The sequence below is a fragment of the Oryzias latipes genome, chromosome 17 (assembly GCF_002234675.1).
Source record: "Oryzias latipes chromosome 17, ASM223467v1".
NCBI lineage: Eukaryota > Metazoa > Chordata > Actinopteri > Beloniformes > Adrianichthyidae > Oryzias > Oryzias latipes.
The window spans coordinates 27,796,567-27,813,060 of NC_019875.2; the positions used below are offsets into that span (position 1 = coordinate 27,796,567).

A 16,494-nucleotide genomic window follows, 5' to 3' on the forward strand; every position below is an offset into this window, starting at 1 on the left:
GTGGTTTTATTTTTTAATTTTCAAAGGAAAAAGCAAAATAAATAAATAAATAAATTGTTTTAAACTACAAACGGAAATGGCGTAGGCTAAACGGAAGTGACGACAATTCTGTTTTTGTTGACATTTATTTGAGAAAGACAAAAACAGCGGGCACTCTTGTAGGCTGTTGAATAATTTTTTTGAGATGTCAGTGAACATATCTCAAGATATCTCAACTCGGTTTATTTAATCCTCAGCCTAGTTCGGTGATAAATAAGCGGGAACAGGGGGTGGAATTAAAGCGACCGGGAATGGACTCGGGAACAAAACAAACTGTGTCACCCGGACCACACTAGGGCTGAATCATTCACATGCTACCTGGCTACGTCTTTTGTCCCTTTTCACGTCTAACTCAAAGTCAATTAATAATTTAGTCGTTTTTGCTGCTTTTTTTGTGTTAACTCGACTCGGTATTATCCATGTCATTGCTGCGAGGGGTTACACAGTTTGTTTGTGCGACAAGCGAGTTAGCAAGCTAACGTTACAGTAGCTGTCCTTTGAACAGCTTTACCGGTTTCACGGCGGCTACATAATGGAACCGAGGTCCTGAGCCTGAGACCACTTTGTTTGTAAAAGCTTTAGCTCATCAATTTGGACCGACTGGAGAATGTGAAGCACCATGGCCCATTTTGAAACCTACCAAGAATATCACAGGATCGAAGACTTCGAGGAAGATTCCCCGGCTGGAGAAGAAGATTTATTAGTTCACGTCCCTGAAAGTCTAAAAGGTAAACAAACCTCTAACATTACTGCTTGTTCGGTACAAAAATAGATTCAACTTAAGGTTGGTAAAAGCCCTGGAAGTGAAACCAGATCAAAAGCGCGATTTTTAGAGATAATTTGTATTAAAGCTATCCTTTTTATTAAAGATGCTGTTTCTGTGTTTTGTTTTTCTGACAGACTCATGGCACCATATCAAGAACCTGGATAACTTCTTCACAAGGATATCCTTTCAAAATGTCTTGTTGCTATAAACTAGAGCAAGTCAGCGGTTAAAAATATGACATTTCACAATGTTTACCAGGAGTTTGTTACGAAACAACTTGCCTCAGGGTACCGATCTGAAAATTCTTTTTGCAACCAGTCCTACCAGGACTGTGATTCCTTGACAGGGAATTAGAAAAGGTCAACCACAGAACAAGCTCATAAAAGTGTTTTTTATGCTTTGGTGTGTTTTTTCCTCTGCCTGATTGATTTTTTTATCTTGTTTTTTTTTTATGCTTTTATGACACACTCTAATGAAAATTATGTTTTTTCTGATGATGGTGGACATATATAAAGAAAATCAGGTTTTAAATTGTATTTCTGTATTCAAATCTTCTGAATCAGGAGCAGATGCAAAGCACCATTTTTAAAAAAAAACCAAAAGGTCGTATATGTTTTTATAGAAAATATGCTGGGCAGACCACAAGTTCTCTGCTCCGCTCCATTCTGATGGATCCACTCGCAGAGAAACAAATCCACGAACGCCTTTGTTTTCCTCGTTGGCGCTGGCATCTGGCTCAAAACTGTACAGCTGGATAGCTCCAACATTGCTCACAGTTTTTTGCTTCACCTGTAATGTTAGGTTGAAGGAGAGGGTGTAAACAGATGCCAGGTGAATTTCTAACTCCTGCCGCTCTGCAGAAACTATGTCCTAGAAAATGACAGGTTGTTGGTTTTGGCTAAAATCTAAATAATTATAATTAAAAGACCACTGGGAACATTTTGAAAATGGATTAATAGATGATCGAGGTGGGTCTTTAACAACCGGACACTGAGCAAAGAAGATTTGGTAGTAAGCCAAACTGTAATGTATTTGGCATTGTAAGCAAAGTTGGTGTTTCATATGTGTGTGTCTATTGTTTTACTTTCCTTAACCACCTTGTCCACATTTATCATTTTCATCAAAAGAATGGATTTGCTTGTATGATGTTATCAGAGTTTTTTGAACTCATGTAAGTATTTGTTTATTTGGAATCCTTCAGGTTGCATCGTTAGATACAGAGACAAACGTACTAAGGCTTTTTATATATTTATGCTAATATCTCAGTGACCTCCAGCAAAAGCAATCCTTAAAATTATTACAGAAAATCATCTATTTCCAATCATAAAAAAATTCAGAATGTGCCCTTTTGATGTACTTTAAAGTGTTATTAATGCTTCTTTGTGATCATTTGCTCACTGACCAGCTTTGGTTTCAGTTGAGGTGTTTTTCATCTTTTGACCTGAGTTTGGTAATATTATCAGACCCGGATGATATCTCTGGAGAAGTTATGTCTTGACCATTCGAATTCAATATGTGCCAATTACAGCAAAATTAATAATTCCACTCTCTGAAATCAAAAAGAGAAACGTTTTTTGGGGGCGGAACAGTAAATTCTGCAACTAACTCCTTTTAAAAACCTGTCAAGAATAGCCAGACGTCATTTAACCCTCCTCCTTTGTAGGTTGTGCATGCTTTCCTAAATCTGATCTCGTCTCTCTGAGTTCTGTCCCGCCTGTCCAATTAGCCGTTAAGCCTGGCCTCTGCAGTTCCTGGTTTCTTTGGCTCGGTTTGACCCGCACACTGCAGATGACTTGACAATGTCAGCAGAAACAAGCCAGATGACATTTCACTGTAAAAGTTTTTAATATGCCTGTGGATATAAAACAAGAAACCAGTTGGGGGCTCTGATGGCAGCTGGTGCGGTGATACTTTTGCTGTTTGCAGACCATTGTTGGGGGGAGTGCAGTGACTTTGTGATGTCCTTCTATCAACTGTTAATTCATTTGTTTGTTTGTTTTAAACAATCTTTTCCTTACAGTCAGTTTCTGTTTGTTGTGACGTTCACCACCTTCCTGGTCAACTGCGTGGAATACGACATCCTTTTTGCCAACCGAGCGGTCAACCACACCGGGCCGGGCCACAGCCCTTTGGATCGGAACAAAGTCACGCTTCCAGATGCCATTCTACCCAGCCAGCAGTGCACTCAAAGGTATGGAATTCTGTATGCTGCACACTAACCCGGTTGTTTGGTATTGTTGTCATGGTGACTAATTACAATTCATTACTGATTTGTAGCCAATTTATCTGAAACACATCTTCATTTTTCTGTATAAATATTATATAACAAATCTTACGAATAGTAAAACTGTAACGAATTTCCTTGCAAAACAAACAAAATGGGTGAAAAAATGGTTTTAAAAATTAGATATTTTCCTAAAAACAACAAGACCCACATTCAACATGTTGACCTCATTTTAATTTGTATTTGTTTGTGTTTCAATTAATTTTTCTTGCGGAGGGTATTCATTTAACATTAATAATATATGTAGAAATGTAAAGTATTAGAATATTGATTTCAGATGCAGCAATATCGATTGTGGTTTAACATTAGACCTGCAGTTTAGCTCAGGCGGTAGAGCAGGTCGTCCAATATATTCTACTAAAATATATATTATTATTAATATTATTATTATTAGGGGTCTCTTTCTTTTTGTGAAATGTTATATTTAAGTTTTGACTCAAAAACCTCCTAAAGCTCTCAGCCCAGCGCTGGAAGGCCCTTAGAGAACAGGGCAATGTAACCGATAGCTCTGGTGTTGTGCTACAGGACATGATGGTGACATACTTAGTAGCTCATGACACCTTCATAAATTTGCTGTAACCCCCCCCCCCCCCTTTCTCTTCCATGTGGAAAACCCTGTTGTCACTTTTCTTCTTTTTAACAACATGCCGCCTCGACGCGACTTGTTTTCTGCAGCTTGGCTCACAGACTTTTTGTGAATCTGATATGTGACGCAGAAGTTGTTTATACGAAAGTTAATGACGTGCGACAGCTTGTGATTCCAAGTAGGGAACAGCTTGTGCTACAGTTAGAAAAAAAAAAAAAACACACACACACATATATATATATCTATAAATATCTCCAGTCTGATATTTATAGCAATTTTACATCTTATTTATAAACTAACTCTTAAATTTAGCTTGTTTGTAATTGAAATTGTAGAATATTGCCCACTTTTCACTTGCAATTGTAATAAATTGTAAATGAAATATATCAAAACAAAACATGTGTTTATAAGTGAATTTTTTATTTATTACATTCAGGATACAAGACGACAGTTGGATCATATTCCTTCTCATCATGGCAGCAATCTTCTGGGTCTATCGGCTTGTTAAAGTCTTTTGCAATCTTTTGAGCTACTGGGAAATCCGGCAGTTCTACATCAAAGCTCTGAAGATCCGAATGGTAATTATTATTGGCAGATTTCCTCTGAACAATGTTTGATATTTTTTAAATAGTGTGTGAAGAATTTGAGTCGTGGTATCATGCTTTTTTTTTTTGCTCTTGTGTATTCCAGGACGAACTATGCAACTTCACCTGGCAGGAGGTTCAGGGCCGAATCATCAGCCTGCAGAAAGAACAGCAAATGTGCATTCATAAGAAAGAACTGACAGAACTGGATATTTATCACCGCATCTTGCGTTTTAAGAATTACATGGTGGCCATGATAAACAAATCAGTGCTGCCGGTTCATTTACAGCTCCCCCTGCTGGGTAACGTAGTCTTTCTAACCCAGGGCCTCAAGTACAACTTTGAGCTCATTCTTTTCTGGGGGCCTGGCTCCCTCTTTCAAAATAAATGGAACTTGCACCCCAAGTACAAGCGCAGCGGGAACCGCCTGGAGCTGGCCCAGCAGCTGAGCAGGGTCATCCTGCTGATGGGTCTGGCCAATTTACTGCTGTGTCCTTTCATCCTGGTGTGGCAGGTGCTCTACGCTTTCTTCAGCTACACCGAGGTGATCCGCAGAGAACCTGGAAGTCTGGGGGCCCGCCGCTGGTCCCTGTATGGTCGTTTGTACCTGCGGCACTTCAACGAGCTGAACCATGAGCTCCACGGACGATTGGGGCGTGGCTACAAACCCACTTCCAAATACATGAACTCTTTTACATCACCGCTACTGACTGTGATCGCTAAGAACGTCGCCTTCTTCTCAGGATCGGTATTAGCAGTTCTCATTGCACTGACTGTTTATGACGAGGACGTTCTGACAGTGCAGCACATCCTGACCGCTATCACTGTGCTGGGGGTGGTCATCACCATCACCAGGTGAGCTGGGACAAACACCTAAAAGCCACACTTACGCAATAATTCTTAAGAAGAAAGAATTTCAGCTTTATATGTGCAAAAATCTCTGGTTTGATGTGAATCTTGGCTACTATCTGACACTTTCTGCTTTCGTCACTAGATCTTTCATCCCAGACGAGCATTTGGTTTGGTGTCCGGAGCAGCTGCTGCAGTGCGTGCTGGCACATATTCACTACATGCCCGACCACTGGAGAGGCAACGCTCACACAAGCGAGACCCGGGACGAGGTGGCACAGCTGTTTCAGTACAAAGCGGTGAGGAGAACACCAAAGTCCCGCCCCCAGCATCTTTACTTCAATTTTTAAAGGGTCTTTTGGTTATGATGATGCTGTTTTTAGTCAAAATTTAAAATGCACTGTGTCGAGGGCAAAGTTTCTGCAGAGATGCAGTAGTTCATTCACCTCTGAGTTGCTTGGCAGGGAGCTTGTGCCCCGCCCAGCACATTTTCTACATCACAAATACAATTTTCTTAATAAATGTCCATTAACATCAGAAAAATGCAGCAAAAACATGTGAAGAACACCCAAAAACGTCATTTTTATCAGAATGGGTCTTTAAATAATTGATAAAATGATGCATTTAAAGAATTGTTCTTAATAATTGGGAGATCAAACTCTTCTGTCCATTGTTTCTTTGTATTGTTGAGAGTGAAACAGATGCTTTTCTTGTGTTGTCATCAGGTGTTTATCCTGGAGGAGTTGCTGAGCCCCATTGTTACTCCCTTTATTCTCATTTTCCTCCTGAGGAACAAGTCTCTGGAAATCATTGACTTCTTCAGGAACTTCACTGTGGAAGTGGTCGGAGTTGGCGACATCTGTTCTTTTGCACAGATGGACATCCGACGCCACGGAAACCCTGCGGTAAGACTTCTTTCGGGATTAGAGGCGATCTGCTTAGCATCTCCCCGAAACATCATTAGTGCGGCTCTTTAATAGGACTCGCGTCTCGTTTCCGATTTGTGGCATCTTTGCGGTCTGTGTTTGCAGTGGATGTCGGAGGGTCAGACGGAGGCCTCCATGTACCAGCAGGCGGAGAACGGCAAAACGGAGTTGTCCCTCATGCACTTCACCATAAAGAACCCACGCTGGCAGCCGCCCCAGGAGAGCTCGGTGTTCATAAGCCACCTGAAGGAGAAGGTGCAGCACGACGCGCAGGGGGGTCCCTCCACACAGCTGCTCCTCTCAGAGGCTCCTCTCTGCACCTCGCTGCAGTCCAACGAGTCGGGGACCGGGGTGAGAAACTCGACACCCATGCTGGCTTCACTTTGGTTATGCATTTGTAGAATCAAGTGATGTAAAAATAGCACCTAGAAACTGTGAGGTAAAGTGGTCCCTTAATTATTTTGGGGATTCGTCCCATGGAAATCCTGCGATAGGGGAAGTCAGCTTTTTAGGATTCTAGATGTTTTATGGCTGTTTAACTCCTCATTACATACTTCATACTCTTCTCACAGACAGAACATTTTCAGTCTTGTCTCTCTTGTTTAAACTCCCAAAGATCAAACCTTCATAGAATAACAAGTCCAGTTTTATAGAATGAAGATCTGACTGATCAAAGATTTATGTTTAGGTGTTTATTTTTGTTTTAGACACAGCGCAAGATAGATAGATAGATAGATAGATAGATAGATAGATAGATAGATAGATAGATAGATAGATAGATAGATAGATAGATAGACAGACAACTTTATTTATCCATTTGTGAGGTTCCCGCATGGAAATTGACATCTCCATCGCATACAGCACTGGTTGACATACATATAGGAAAAAGGAAAAAGCAGCACAGTGACTAGAAAAATCAGAAAGATTAGAACAGTAAGAAACAATTTAAATATCTGCAAATGCAGAACACTGTGCTGTGAAAAAGCATGCAAGATCGCTCTGAAAAAATTTGCAAAACAGCAAAAGGTGAACTGCGATAAAGCGAGGGAACACTGGACATGCTTCACCGTTTGCTGTCTTGATTCTTTTCCTTTTTATATAGTTTATTGTGTTCTGTACCCCGATTGGCTGTTGAGCATTGTCAATCAATCTACTCCATGCGGCCTCTCCTGTACAGAATGTTCATTTAGCCAAATTGGCAGAAAATGTCAATCCTGAGCAGATCTATTTCATTCTGTTTCATTCTGTAACGCTGGACTTATTTTTCTACAAAGGTTTGAACTTGAGAGTTTAAACAAGACAGAAAAGTGTGAAAATGTTTATGTCCGTCTGAGAAAAGTGTAAAAAGTGTTGTGAGGAGTTTTACAGCCTTACATCTAGAATTATTGTAAAAAAAAATATTACGGATTTTGCCTATGGTAGGTTATTTTTTTAACTTAACTTCCGCCATAAATGTTGCTGTAATCATGTAATCCTTATATTATATTTAAATTAAACCAGATCCTCTCATCAGGTTACATTTTGGATTAGAAATGAAATTTGTCAGTTTTCTAAAGTGTACCGTCATGTCCAGCCCGATAATCTTCTAGCCAGTGTCCTGGCTCACCCCATCCTAACTGCATCTGGGCTACAAGCGCGGGACCACCGCTTCATCCGACCAAGCACCGCTGCATCTGCTGCAGCCAGTGTCCTGGCCTCCTTATCCACCTCCCAGCTCCCACAAGGCAGTCGAGGGCGCCCCCACGGCCTCCTGCCCTCCTCCCTGCACCCCGAGGCCACCATGTATCACAGTGACCGCACTGCTGTTGACAGGTATTTCGGGATAATAAAACATTGCAGGTTTGAGGTTTCATTTTGCAGCTCTCGTCAGCTTTATAATTCTGTTGCAGTTTGTCCAACAGTGACTCTCATATCCGGAGCAACGCCCTGCACTCAGAGTTTGCGTCTGCAGAGATGAGCCTCCATGCCATCTATATGCACGAGGTCAGTTCCTCAACACAAACTGAATCATGTTGGATGTGTGCACAAGTCCTCTTGTCATGACTGACTAAAGCACCTTCACTTGCTACTAACAATTAGGTTTAAAGAAAGAAAAACCTGAATTCCTTTGCGTCAGATAATAGAGAGTCTGTTATACACAATGCTAGTAGTGGCATTCCGGCGGTCTAGAGGTCCGTTTATCTGCTCACTGACAGTTGTTTGTCTTTCCAGCTCCACCAGCAGAGTTCCTACCCACAGAGGACATCGGGTCACTGGCAGAATCCCGTACCAATGAGAGATCTGCACACAAACACCAGTAAATGGAAATATTGATCTTCCCTTATCTCAGGGTTTACAGTTAAGCTTTTACACATGTGTGAGATAATCAGTGGTTCTCAGCGGGAGCTGTGTTTTCTGGAGATCTCCAGATGGAACAAACAGACAAGACGAGAACTTAATTGGTGTACAGGGTTTGGGTTTTTAGTCACAACATCACTCCAATGTTTATTTTGCATGGATAGTCTTAGCAACTGTACATAGAAGGATAAAGCCGGATGTTGCATCATGAAGCGTCGCCTACAACAGAAGCGGTCAACGCAAAATGCGTCCTTGACACAAAATCGTTATATATATTACTACTCTCTGATCTAATCATAGTTTCTGTATTGTACAGAAAATCGGGGAAAGTATAAATCTACTCTGTATAGACAGTACTACAAAAAAGGCTATCAGGACAATTCCCTGTGCTAATTACTGTAAACACACCCATCCACTATTTGTCAAATCTAAAATACTGAAATTATCTGACTTCATTGCATTCAAGATGGTTTCCGAGACCCCAACTTCATTAGCATGATCCAAAGTTTCCTTAAAAACCCATTATATACAATAACTTGGTACATTTTCTGCCCTGTAGTTCACTATTATTCCACTAGGGGCTGTAGAAGGGCTTTTCATGCTCATTACAAAAATAGCTGCTTCTGCGAAATCTCAAAAAAACTTTTAACAGGAAAAGTTTAACTAATTTTCAAAATGCTATGGTGAGAATACGGTAAATTCCGGGCTATATAGCGCACCTGATAACAAGACGCACCCTTTACATTTTTCAAGGAGTAACTATTTTATACACACACAAACCACACTGTAATGGCTGCATGTACCCATGTTTAAACTTATTGTTTGAATATATTGCAGCGTATGTTTGGTACGTCTCCAACAGTCTCAGAGAGAGAGACGCAACTGCTAATTACATATTCTCCTTGCCAGTATTATAGCCTAATTATTTGAACACATCCACACAACCCAACAGCATGGACGTCACTTCTGCCCACAGCCACCTCAGTCATGGTGAGGAACTTTACACCCACGATTCCCCACTTCCCATGAGTCCTAGGTGCTGAAGGCGGGGCTAACCCCCGGGTCGCCACACTATGTTGTAAATTAATTGATGTGAATACGCCTAAACCGTGCGCGTGTGTAAGAAGGAGGAGGGAGTGCGTGCGTGCGTGCAGCGGAAGGAAGGGAGAGCGTGCGTGCAGCGAGTGAGAGCAAGAGCAGCGAAAGTGTGTTGGGGGTGTGTGTTTATGTTTGTGATACAGCGTGAAAGAGAACTGTAATTAAAAAAAAAGGTTCCCCCAGTAGAAGATAAATGATTCTTTATTAACCCACTCTGGAGGCTCTGGGGGTCCAAACTAGAGGTAAGATCGGGCCTAAAAAATCCAGCCCGACCCGACACAGGCCAGCGGGCATTAAATCCGAACCCGGTCCGAACCCGACCAACTAACTTGATTTGCAGGCCCGAGCCCAAAGCAAACCCGAAATTTCAATTTATCCCATAGTATTTTGGGCAGAAAAAAAACGCCAGATTTCTTAAAGGTAAAATAATCTACATATTTTTATAATCATGAAGGTTATTTTCTTTCGAACAGAGAGTGGTCGCTGCAGCCGTGCGCGTAGTCAAGCTGGCTGTTGTGGCATAGAGTTCCACTGGAAGCGCTGCGCATAGGTTCCTTCCTGCATAATAAATGCATTTGCACAACGAAATAACGCTGGAACACAGAAAGAGGCCAGACAGAGAGAGTGAAAGAGAGATCATGATGCGCATTCGCTCCGCACGCGGAGAAATACTGCAGCCGCGGTGGTGCGTGTTTGCCTTTTTAGTTCCCCTGTTTTAATTTTATCCTTGACTTCTTGCTGCTCCATACCGAACCGACCCGAACGTTCTGACTCGGGCTCGGGCTTAAGATCTTACCTCTAGTCCAAACAGGGAACTGAACAACTGAAGGAAGATCCGCCTTCGGCGTAGAGGAAAGAAGGAAAAAAGTTATCGCAGGAAAGGTTCAACACTTGATATATTTACAAAGAAAGACGGTACACAGAAATAGTTTTTAAAGTTGTAATAATATACCAGAGCTTTTCTTTCCAAACAGTGCCTGTGACACGGCAGCAAAATGGTAGTAACAGGGCTGGTTAAAAAAACATACCGGTAAAAGTCACTGAGAGCAGCAGCGACTTATAAGTCGCTTGTGCTGGAAGTTTTATTCCACAACGATGACACACCGTAACACACCGCTGACAGGGTTGGTTTAAAAACATGAACGTAAAAGTCACTGAGAGCTTTCTTCATCTTCCTCCTGTGCACTGAAACCATGGAAGTCTTCCTCCTCAGTGTCGGATTGGAATAGCGTCAGATATTCTTCGCCACTCACTCTCTCAGTCTCTCCTTCGTAGTAGTTGTCAGTGTCACTCTGAGGTAAATTCTCTCCTGAGCTTGCGCTGTCCTGTCCGTCAGCAGCAGACTGGCTTTTCCAAACCCGTTGGTGATGGTGGATTTTTTCACACTGCTTTTAAGATTGCTTTTAACTTGAAAGCTGCTTCATATTATAGTGGCGGTCACGCGCACGTTGGGTCTAACAGCAGCAAGGGATTGTGGGATACAGCCAAAATAGGGCTGAGCATGGGTGTTTCTTTTTGTTGCACCATGACTGAGGGGTCTAAGAGCAGAAGTGACCTCAAAATAAATGGGCTTGATGACAGAATTGGAAGTATACAGTCAGCTTTTCTCATAGACACCTCCTGAGACTGTTCAGTGTCAAGAGGTGCACGGTTCACGGATAATTTGCCATTACCTTCAGTTATATGGGTGACAGCTCGGATGACAAATAGCTTGAATCGTCTACTGTCCTTATTGAATTTCCTGTGAGTATTTGTTCGTGTTCGTCATTCTGAAAGCGGGAATTTAAATTAAACTTCCATTCCCTTTGTCTCACTCTGTCTCTATCTGCTCTAGCGCCCCTAGCGGCCGTTAGAAAAAATGTATAATTTAGCCGCATCATTGAACAAGCCGCAGGGTTGAAAGTGTTTGACAAAAGTAGTGGCTTATAATCTGGAAATTACGGTAATTAATTTATTGTGTTGATAATTCTTTAATATCTATTTACCTATTAGATTCTATGACTTTGTGTTTTTTATGATTCGTGTTGACTATTGTTGTAATATTGGGCTATATAAATAAACTACAATGTATTATAGGCTGCAGTTACACAATGTGTAAAAATGTGTGGATCAAATTTAAGACGGTTGGTAAACAGAATGTGTTTTTCCTGAAAACTCATGTTTTCATCTTAAACTAACACTGTTGCAATCAAAAACTTAACCCAACAGATCATAACTGATGCTTTCTATATCTCATAAAATAATGATATTGCAATTTTTTGTTGGGATTTCACCAAATGCAGGGCAGGCCAGCATATTTTCTATATCACAAATAAACCTTTTCTCAAAGTGCATTTTTTCATCTCTTCCTGGTTCGATTTGAATAAATAAATACTCAGAAATGCAGTTTTAAGTTTAGTTTTCTTTATATACATATGTCCTTCATCATCATCAGATAGATACCATAGCAACATGCCAAAAACACAATTATCACAAACGTGGGTCCTTAAATAAGCTGCACCTTCTTCCTTTTCAATCATCTTTTTTTTTTCTTAAGTTCTGTCAAATGGGGACATTTTTTCTTCCTGCTATTTTCCTAAACTGAGTAACTATTGTTATCAGTAAGTAAATTCGATTTTTTTATCTATTGTCGTTTTTATGTTTGAAATAAACAATCAAACCTAGACTCCTGCCCCCCCATTAAAGAACCGAGTGTTTAAGTACAGATCATTTACAGAAGACATTAGTCAGCATGTTCTCAGCTAAAAGAAATAAATAGTAACAGAGGGAGACTATCTAGGGGCCTCAAAACATCAAAAAAGGATCCACTGACTTTTCCCGTCTTTGTTTTATCCAGGTTTCCACGCTCACGGTGGCCACGTTTCTAACCTTTCCACATCGAGCCCGGCTCCTTTAGGAGGATGGGCAGAGGTAGAAGAGGAAAATCTAGAAGATCAGGAGATCAACCTTGGATCTACTCCAACACACGGCACAGGAAGTAGTTGTTGACGTGCCTTTTTTCATGAGGTATGCTCCTGCGGGGAAGCCGTGCAGCATCCCCGCTCCGTGTTTCTTCATCCTGTGACATTTGGAAAAGATCTTTCACCACACAAGGACGCATTACCTATCAACCTTTTTTTGTTTTGTTTTGTTTCATTTAGCATTGTGGCCTTAGATGACCTCAACATGGATGTTTAAAACATCACTAGTGTTTGTTTGTTTGTGTGTGAGGGAGTCACTGACGACTAAACCACTGACTCGGCATCTCCACGCCTCATCCCGTCACATCGTCGCATCAGGGAACGACGATGGCATCAGGGAAACCATTTGTCTTCCAACTATTTTCCTCGTGACTTTGTACCTAGTGTGCATACAGAGCTAGTGTGGTTTTTATAGGAACTTTGTGCGACAGATAAAGACTCACAACTTTCCAGAACATTTTCCAGAAATCTGTGGGGACAGACTCTTCTATGTCTGGCAAAAGGTCATTTTTTTTAAATAGTGGATCTAATCTTAAAAAAAAATACATTCACGATCTGATAAAAAACGTATAATAGCCGCAACACTGCAACATGTGCTTGTAAAGAAATCCCTGTCTTTATAGAAAGATTTCTAGTGGTAAACACATCCTGATGCTGCTATTCATAGGCAGAGCTCATTAACCCAGATATGGTTAATACATCGACAGCTGATCTGTTTTCTACGGTGGCCCTGAAGTGCAAATTACACCAGTATAACACTCAAACGTATCTTAACGACAATGTTTTTGTTTTGTTAGTTTTTTTTGGAATGACGTTATTTGTTCTTTTTGATTTCTAAAATGTTCTTTTTATTATTTGTTTGATTTAACACAATCTTTATTCTGTTTTTCACATTGAGTAATTTGCACTTCAGGGCCACCGTAGTTTTCTCGCACATAAGTCTAAAAAACATTTGCAATAGCCTATGTCTATGAAGACTCTCATTTATGAAGGTTGATTCCATCACAGAAGTAGGTTTAAGGGCTGTCATCTGGACTGGCTTTTTAAAGTTGACGACGAAGAATTGGATGAGATCAGAATTCACAAAGCCTTTTGGATAAGAGGTGAAACGTCTTCAACTTTAAAAACCAATTCCAGATGACAGCCTTTAAACCCCCAAATTTGGATTTAGAAATAATTCAAATTTCGAAAAAGTTAGAAATTAGCTTCATGGCTTAGTAGCCATACAGCTAATTTTCTAAGTCCATGTTATAGCATTTGCAGTAAAACAGTTTAGTTTAAATGAAACTAGATCCGTAAAATCGTAACATGCAGTCCAGCAAATGATTTAAGCATTCATTTTGGAATTTGTATTATTAATTATTATTAACACCTAAAACTAAATTGCATCATTCTTTTTAATCACATTGTATGCTTTAAAAAAACACATATATAATATAATTTAACCAGAAATGGTGTGTTTATTACTGTTGCATCTTTTGGGACGAAATTCCTGTTTTCAAAGTAAGAGCATGAAAAAGATAGAACAATTTATTTACTTAATGAATATTTATTATCTGTTTTTCCCCAAATTTCAAATTGCAAAAGATGTATATGTACTATTTATTTGACAGAAACATATTTTTTTTTTAGTTACCAGACAGTCACGTAACACAGCTTGTAATCCAAAAAAAAAAAAAAGTTTAAATTCGTTGAAAACAATTCCTTTACACTTTTATATTTCTGGGAAAAAAAAGAAACTAAGGCTAGAGCTGCTTATTGTGTACAAAATACTATTTTCTACTAACTCTAGATTTATTTAAAACTTAAAGCAAAACCATCCTGCTACTACAAGACCTCATAAGCTACACCGGCAGTGTTTACAATTTATTTCACTTTTTTTCTGTTTTTTTTGTTGCATGTGTCAGGTAAAGGTGTGAAAACTCAGACCTGACCTGGGTGTGTGCATGTGCATAAATACAGTTTGCATCTGTGACCTCCTTCCTAACATTATTTTCATGTAAAAGACAAAAAAAAAAAACCTCAAACATATCTTGAGAAGTTCACCGTTGTCACTCAGAGGGGTTCACAGTGTTAAACACTCACAGTGTAATAGTAGCTTGTGGGTTTTGATGGCGAAGACCAACCCACGCCCTGCCCGTTTTGCAGCTAGCCCAGCTTCAGTAGATGCTAATTAGCTGGATTGAATCAGCCCAGTTTCTGACCGACTGAACACACCTGATCCAGGTGAGCAGCAATCAGTGAAGCAAGGTTAGCTGCAGGGGAACAGGGTTGGGGAACCCCTGGCGTAGAGACGCTGGAACTCACTCGGCGTAGTTTTATTTTGTAAGTCTCTACATTTACTTCCCCTGTGTACGTTTTGATGTCTTTTGATTACAAGCAGTGCCTTAGTATTAGTTTTTGCTCATTTTCAAGCTATTTTATTTAAGCAATAAACAAATGTCCCATATGTGTATATTTGTTTCCCTCTCATATATATTTAGCAGAAGAAAGTATTTTCAGAAGGAGGTATTATAAAGCGTGGTGGACGTGACCTGTAACACGGAAGGTGGCGTTCAGATCAAGTGTTAGTCTTTTTGAAACCTGACTGCTTTTCTTCTTCTGATGGCGTCTTGGATTGTACAGTCATCAATACCCCCCCCCCCCCTCCCAAAAAGGCGCGAGTCTGCCTGGTCATCACGGCCAAAGCGGTCACTTGTTATCCACTACACCAGTCCGAGCATCATGGAGACTGGAACCTGGTGCTACGTCTTTTGGACAGTTTTTTCTGCTGCACCTTTGTGTTCTGTAACTGCGTTGGGAAATATGCCAAAAGAACCGATTTTTTTTTTTTTTCATTTGTTTCCCAGAGAAGTAAATAAATCTTGTTTTGAGTGTGTTTGATAATTTCTCGTGCGATTGTTCATGTTTGTTCAAATTTAAAGAAACAAACAAAAAATCCACTTTCCTGTGTTGTGGTTTGCTTTGTCGTGTCTGCACCACCATGATGCTGCGTCTTACAGCTTGTTAGACACTTTTTATGGGTCAGCAGTCAATAAAATGTCTTTTCTCCAGAACAGATCACAGCACACTTGGAAGAGAAGTTCATCAAATAAAGGGTTTGGTTAACAATCAATTTTTTGTGTGGTACAGACTAAAATGTACTATTTTGAACATCCAAAAGATTTATTTAACTTAACTTATGTTTGCATATACTTAGATGGATTTCCAAAATGAAAAACCTGCCAAATAGAAAATAAAAAAAATATGTATAAATTAATAAATATATGTCCTCCATTATCAGAAAGATGACACAAAAAAAATGTTAAAAACACCCAAAAAAACCCCAATTTTTATCAGATTGAAGTCCCTATCTTTACAACAATTTCACTTGTATTGCAGGACTCAAACTCTCGTTTAAAAAAATAATAACTCCATCATGGAATCAACTTATGTTTGACATTTTTGCATTTTTTTGTTTATATATTCATATTTTAGAAATATTAAGTACGTAGTTTTAGGCGTTACAACTCTGTGCCTCCTCCTGTGTCCATATTATTTTTAAAGTTACTTTAATATATGTAAATAATACACTTCCTGGCTAGATTTTAGAGTCTCCAGGCTGAAGTGGGACCTTTGCTCTTTTGATGGAAGTGTCTGCCATCTGCTGTCCGTGTTGCTCAATGCGTCTTTGGGATGACGAGCATTACATGCCTCTGAGGTAACACCACTGTGTCAGGACTATCATACAACCACCACCTTACTCTAGATGTCTGGGAGGTCACATTTAAGGGTAGAAAAGAATGCCTTCCATTCATTCATGAATGGAAGTGGGAGAACCATGAAAAGGATCTGACACCATCAGGACTGACAATGGAGAAATGAAAGTTGGGGAAAAAAATTGGTTAAAGGGGAGATGAACGACTTGCTACAAACGTATATTCCTTCATAAGCACCAAGTTTTTAAATAAATATCTAGCACAGAGTTTCTGCATGTTTACCTTTTTCCTCTCAGTACCTTCAGGGATTTGGAAACCCAGAACTGTAGGAAGCAGAGTCGTGGAGCCACAGTGGATTTGCCATCTG

At 40.1% G+C, this 16,494-nt stretch overlaps 1 protein-coding gene across 3 annotated transcripts; it reads left to right on the forward strand.

Annotated features, from left to right (window-relative positions):
• The first annotated feature begins 103 nt into the window (after nt 1-103).
• On the forward strand, nt 104-15,371 carry LOC101175197 (autophagy-related protein 9A). Of its 3 annotated transcripts, XM_023964920.1 has the most exons (14): nt 104-767; nt 940-983; nt 1,912-1,976; nt 2,826-2,996; nt 4,112-4,253; nt 4,366-5,114; nt 5,254-5,407; nt 5,834-6,013; nt 6,140-6,385; nt 7,608-7,846; nt 7,924-8,017; nt 8,246-8,330; nt 12,306-12,475; nt 12,610-15,371. In XM_023964920.1, exons 1-13 carry the CDS (start codon nt 659-661, stop codon nt 12,455-12,457), a joined length of 2,430 nt encoding a protein of 809 aa, XP_023820688.1. In that variant the 5' UTR covers nt 104-658; the 3' UTR covers nt 12,458-12,475; nt 12,610-15,371. The 3 variants fall into 3 exon arrangements, with proteins under 3 accessions (XP_023820688.1, XP_023820687.1, XP_023820689.1); XM_023964919.1 differs by having other exon boundaries at nt 12,306-15,371; XM_023964921.1 differs by having other exon boundaries at nt 7,936-8,017; nt 12,306-15,371.
• Nucleotides 15,372-16,494: the final 1,123 nt, after the last annotated feature.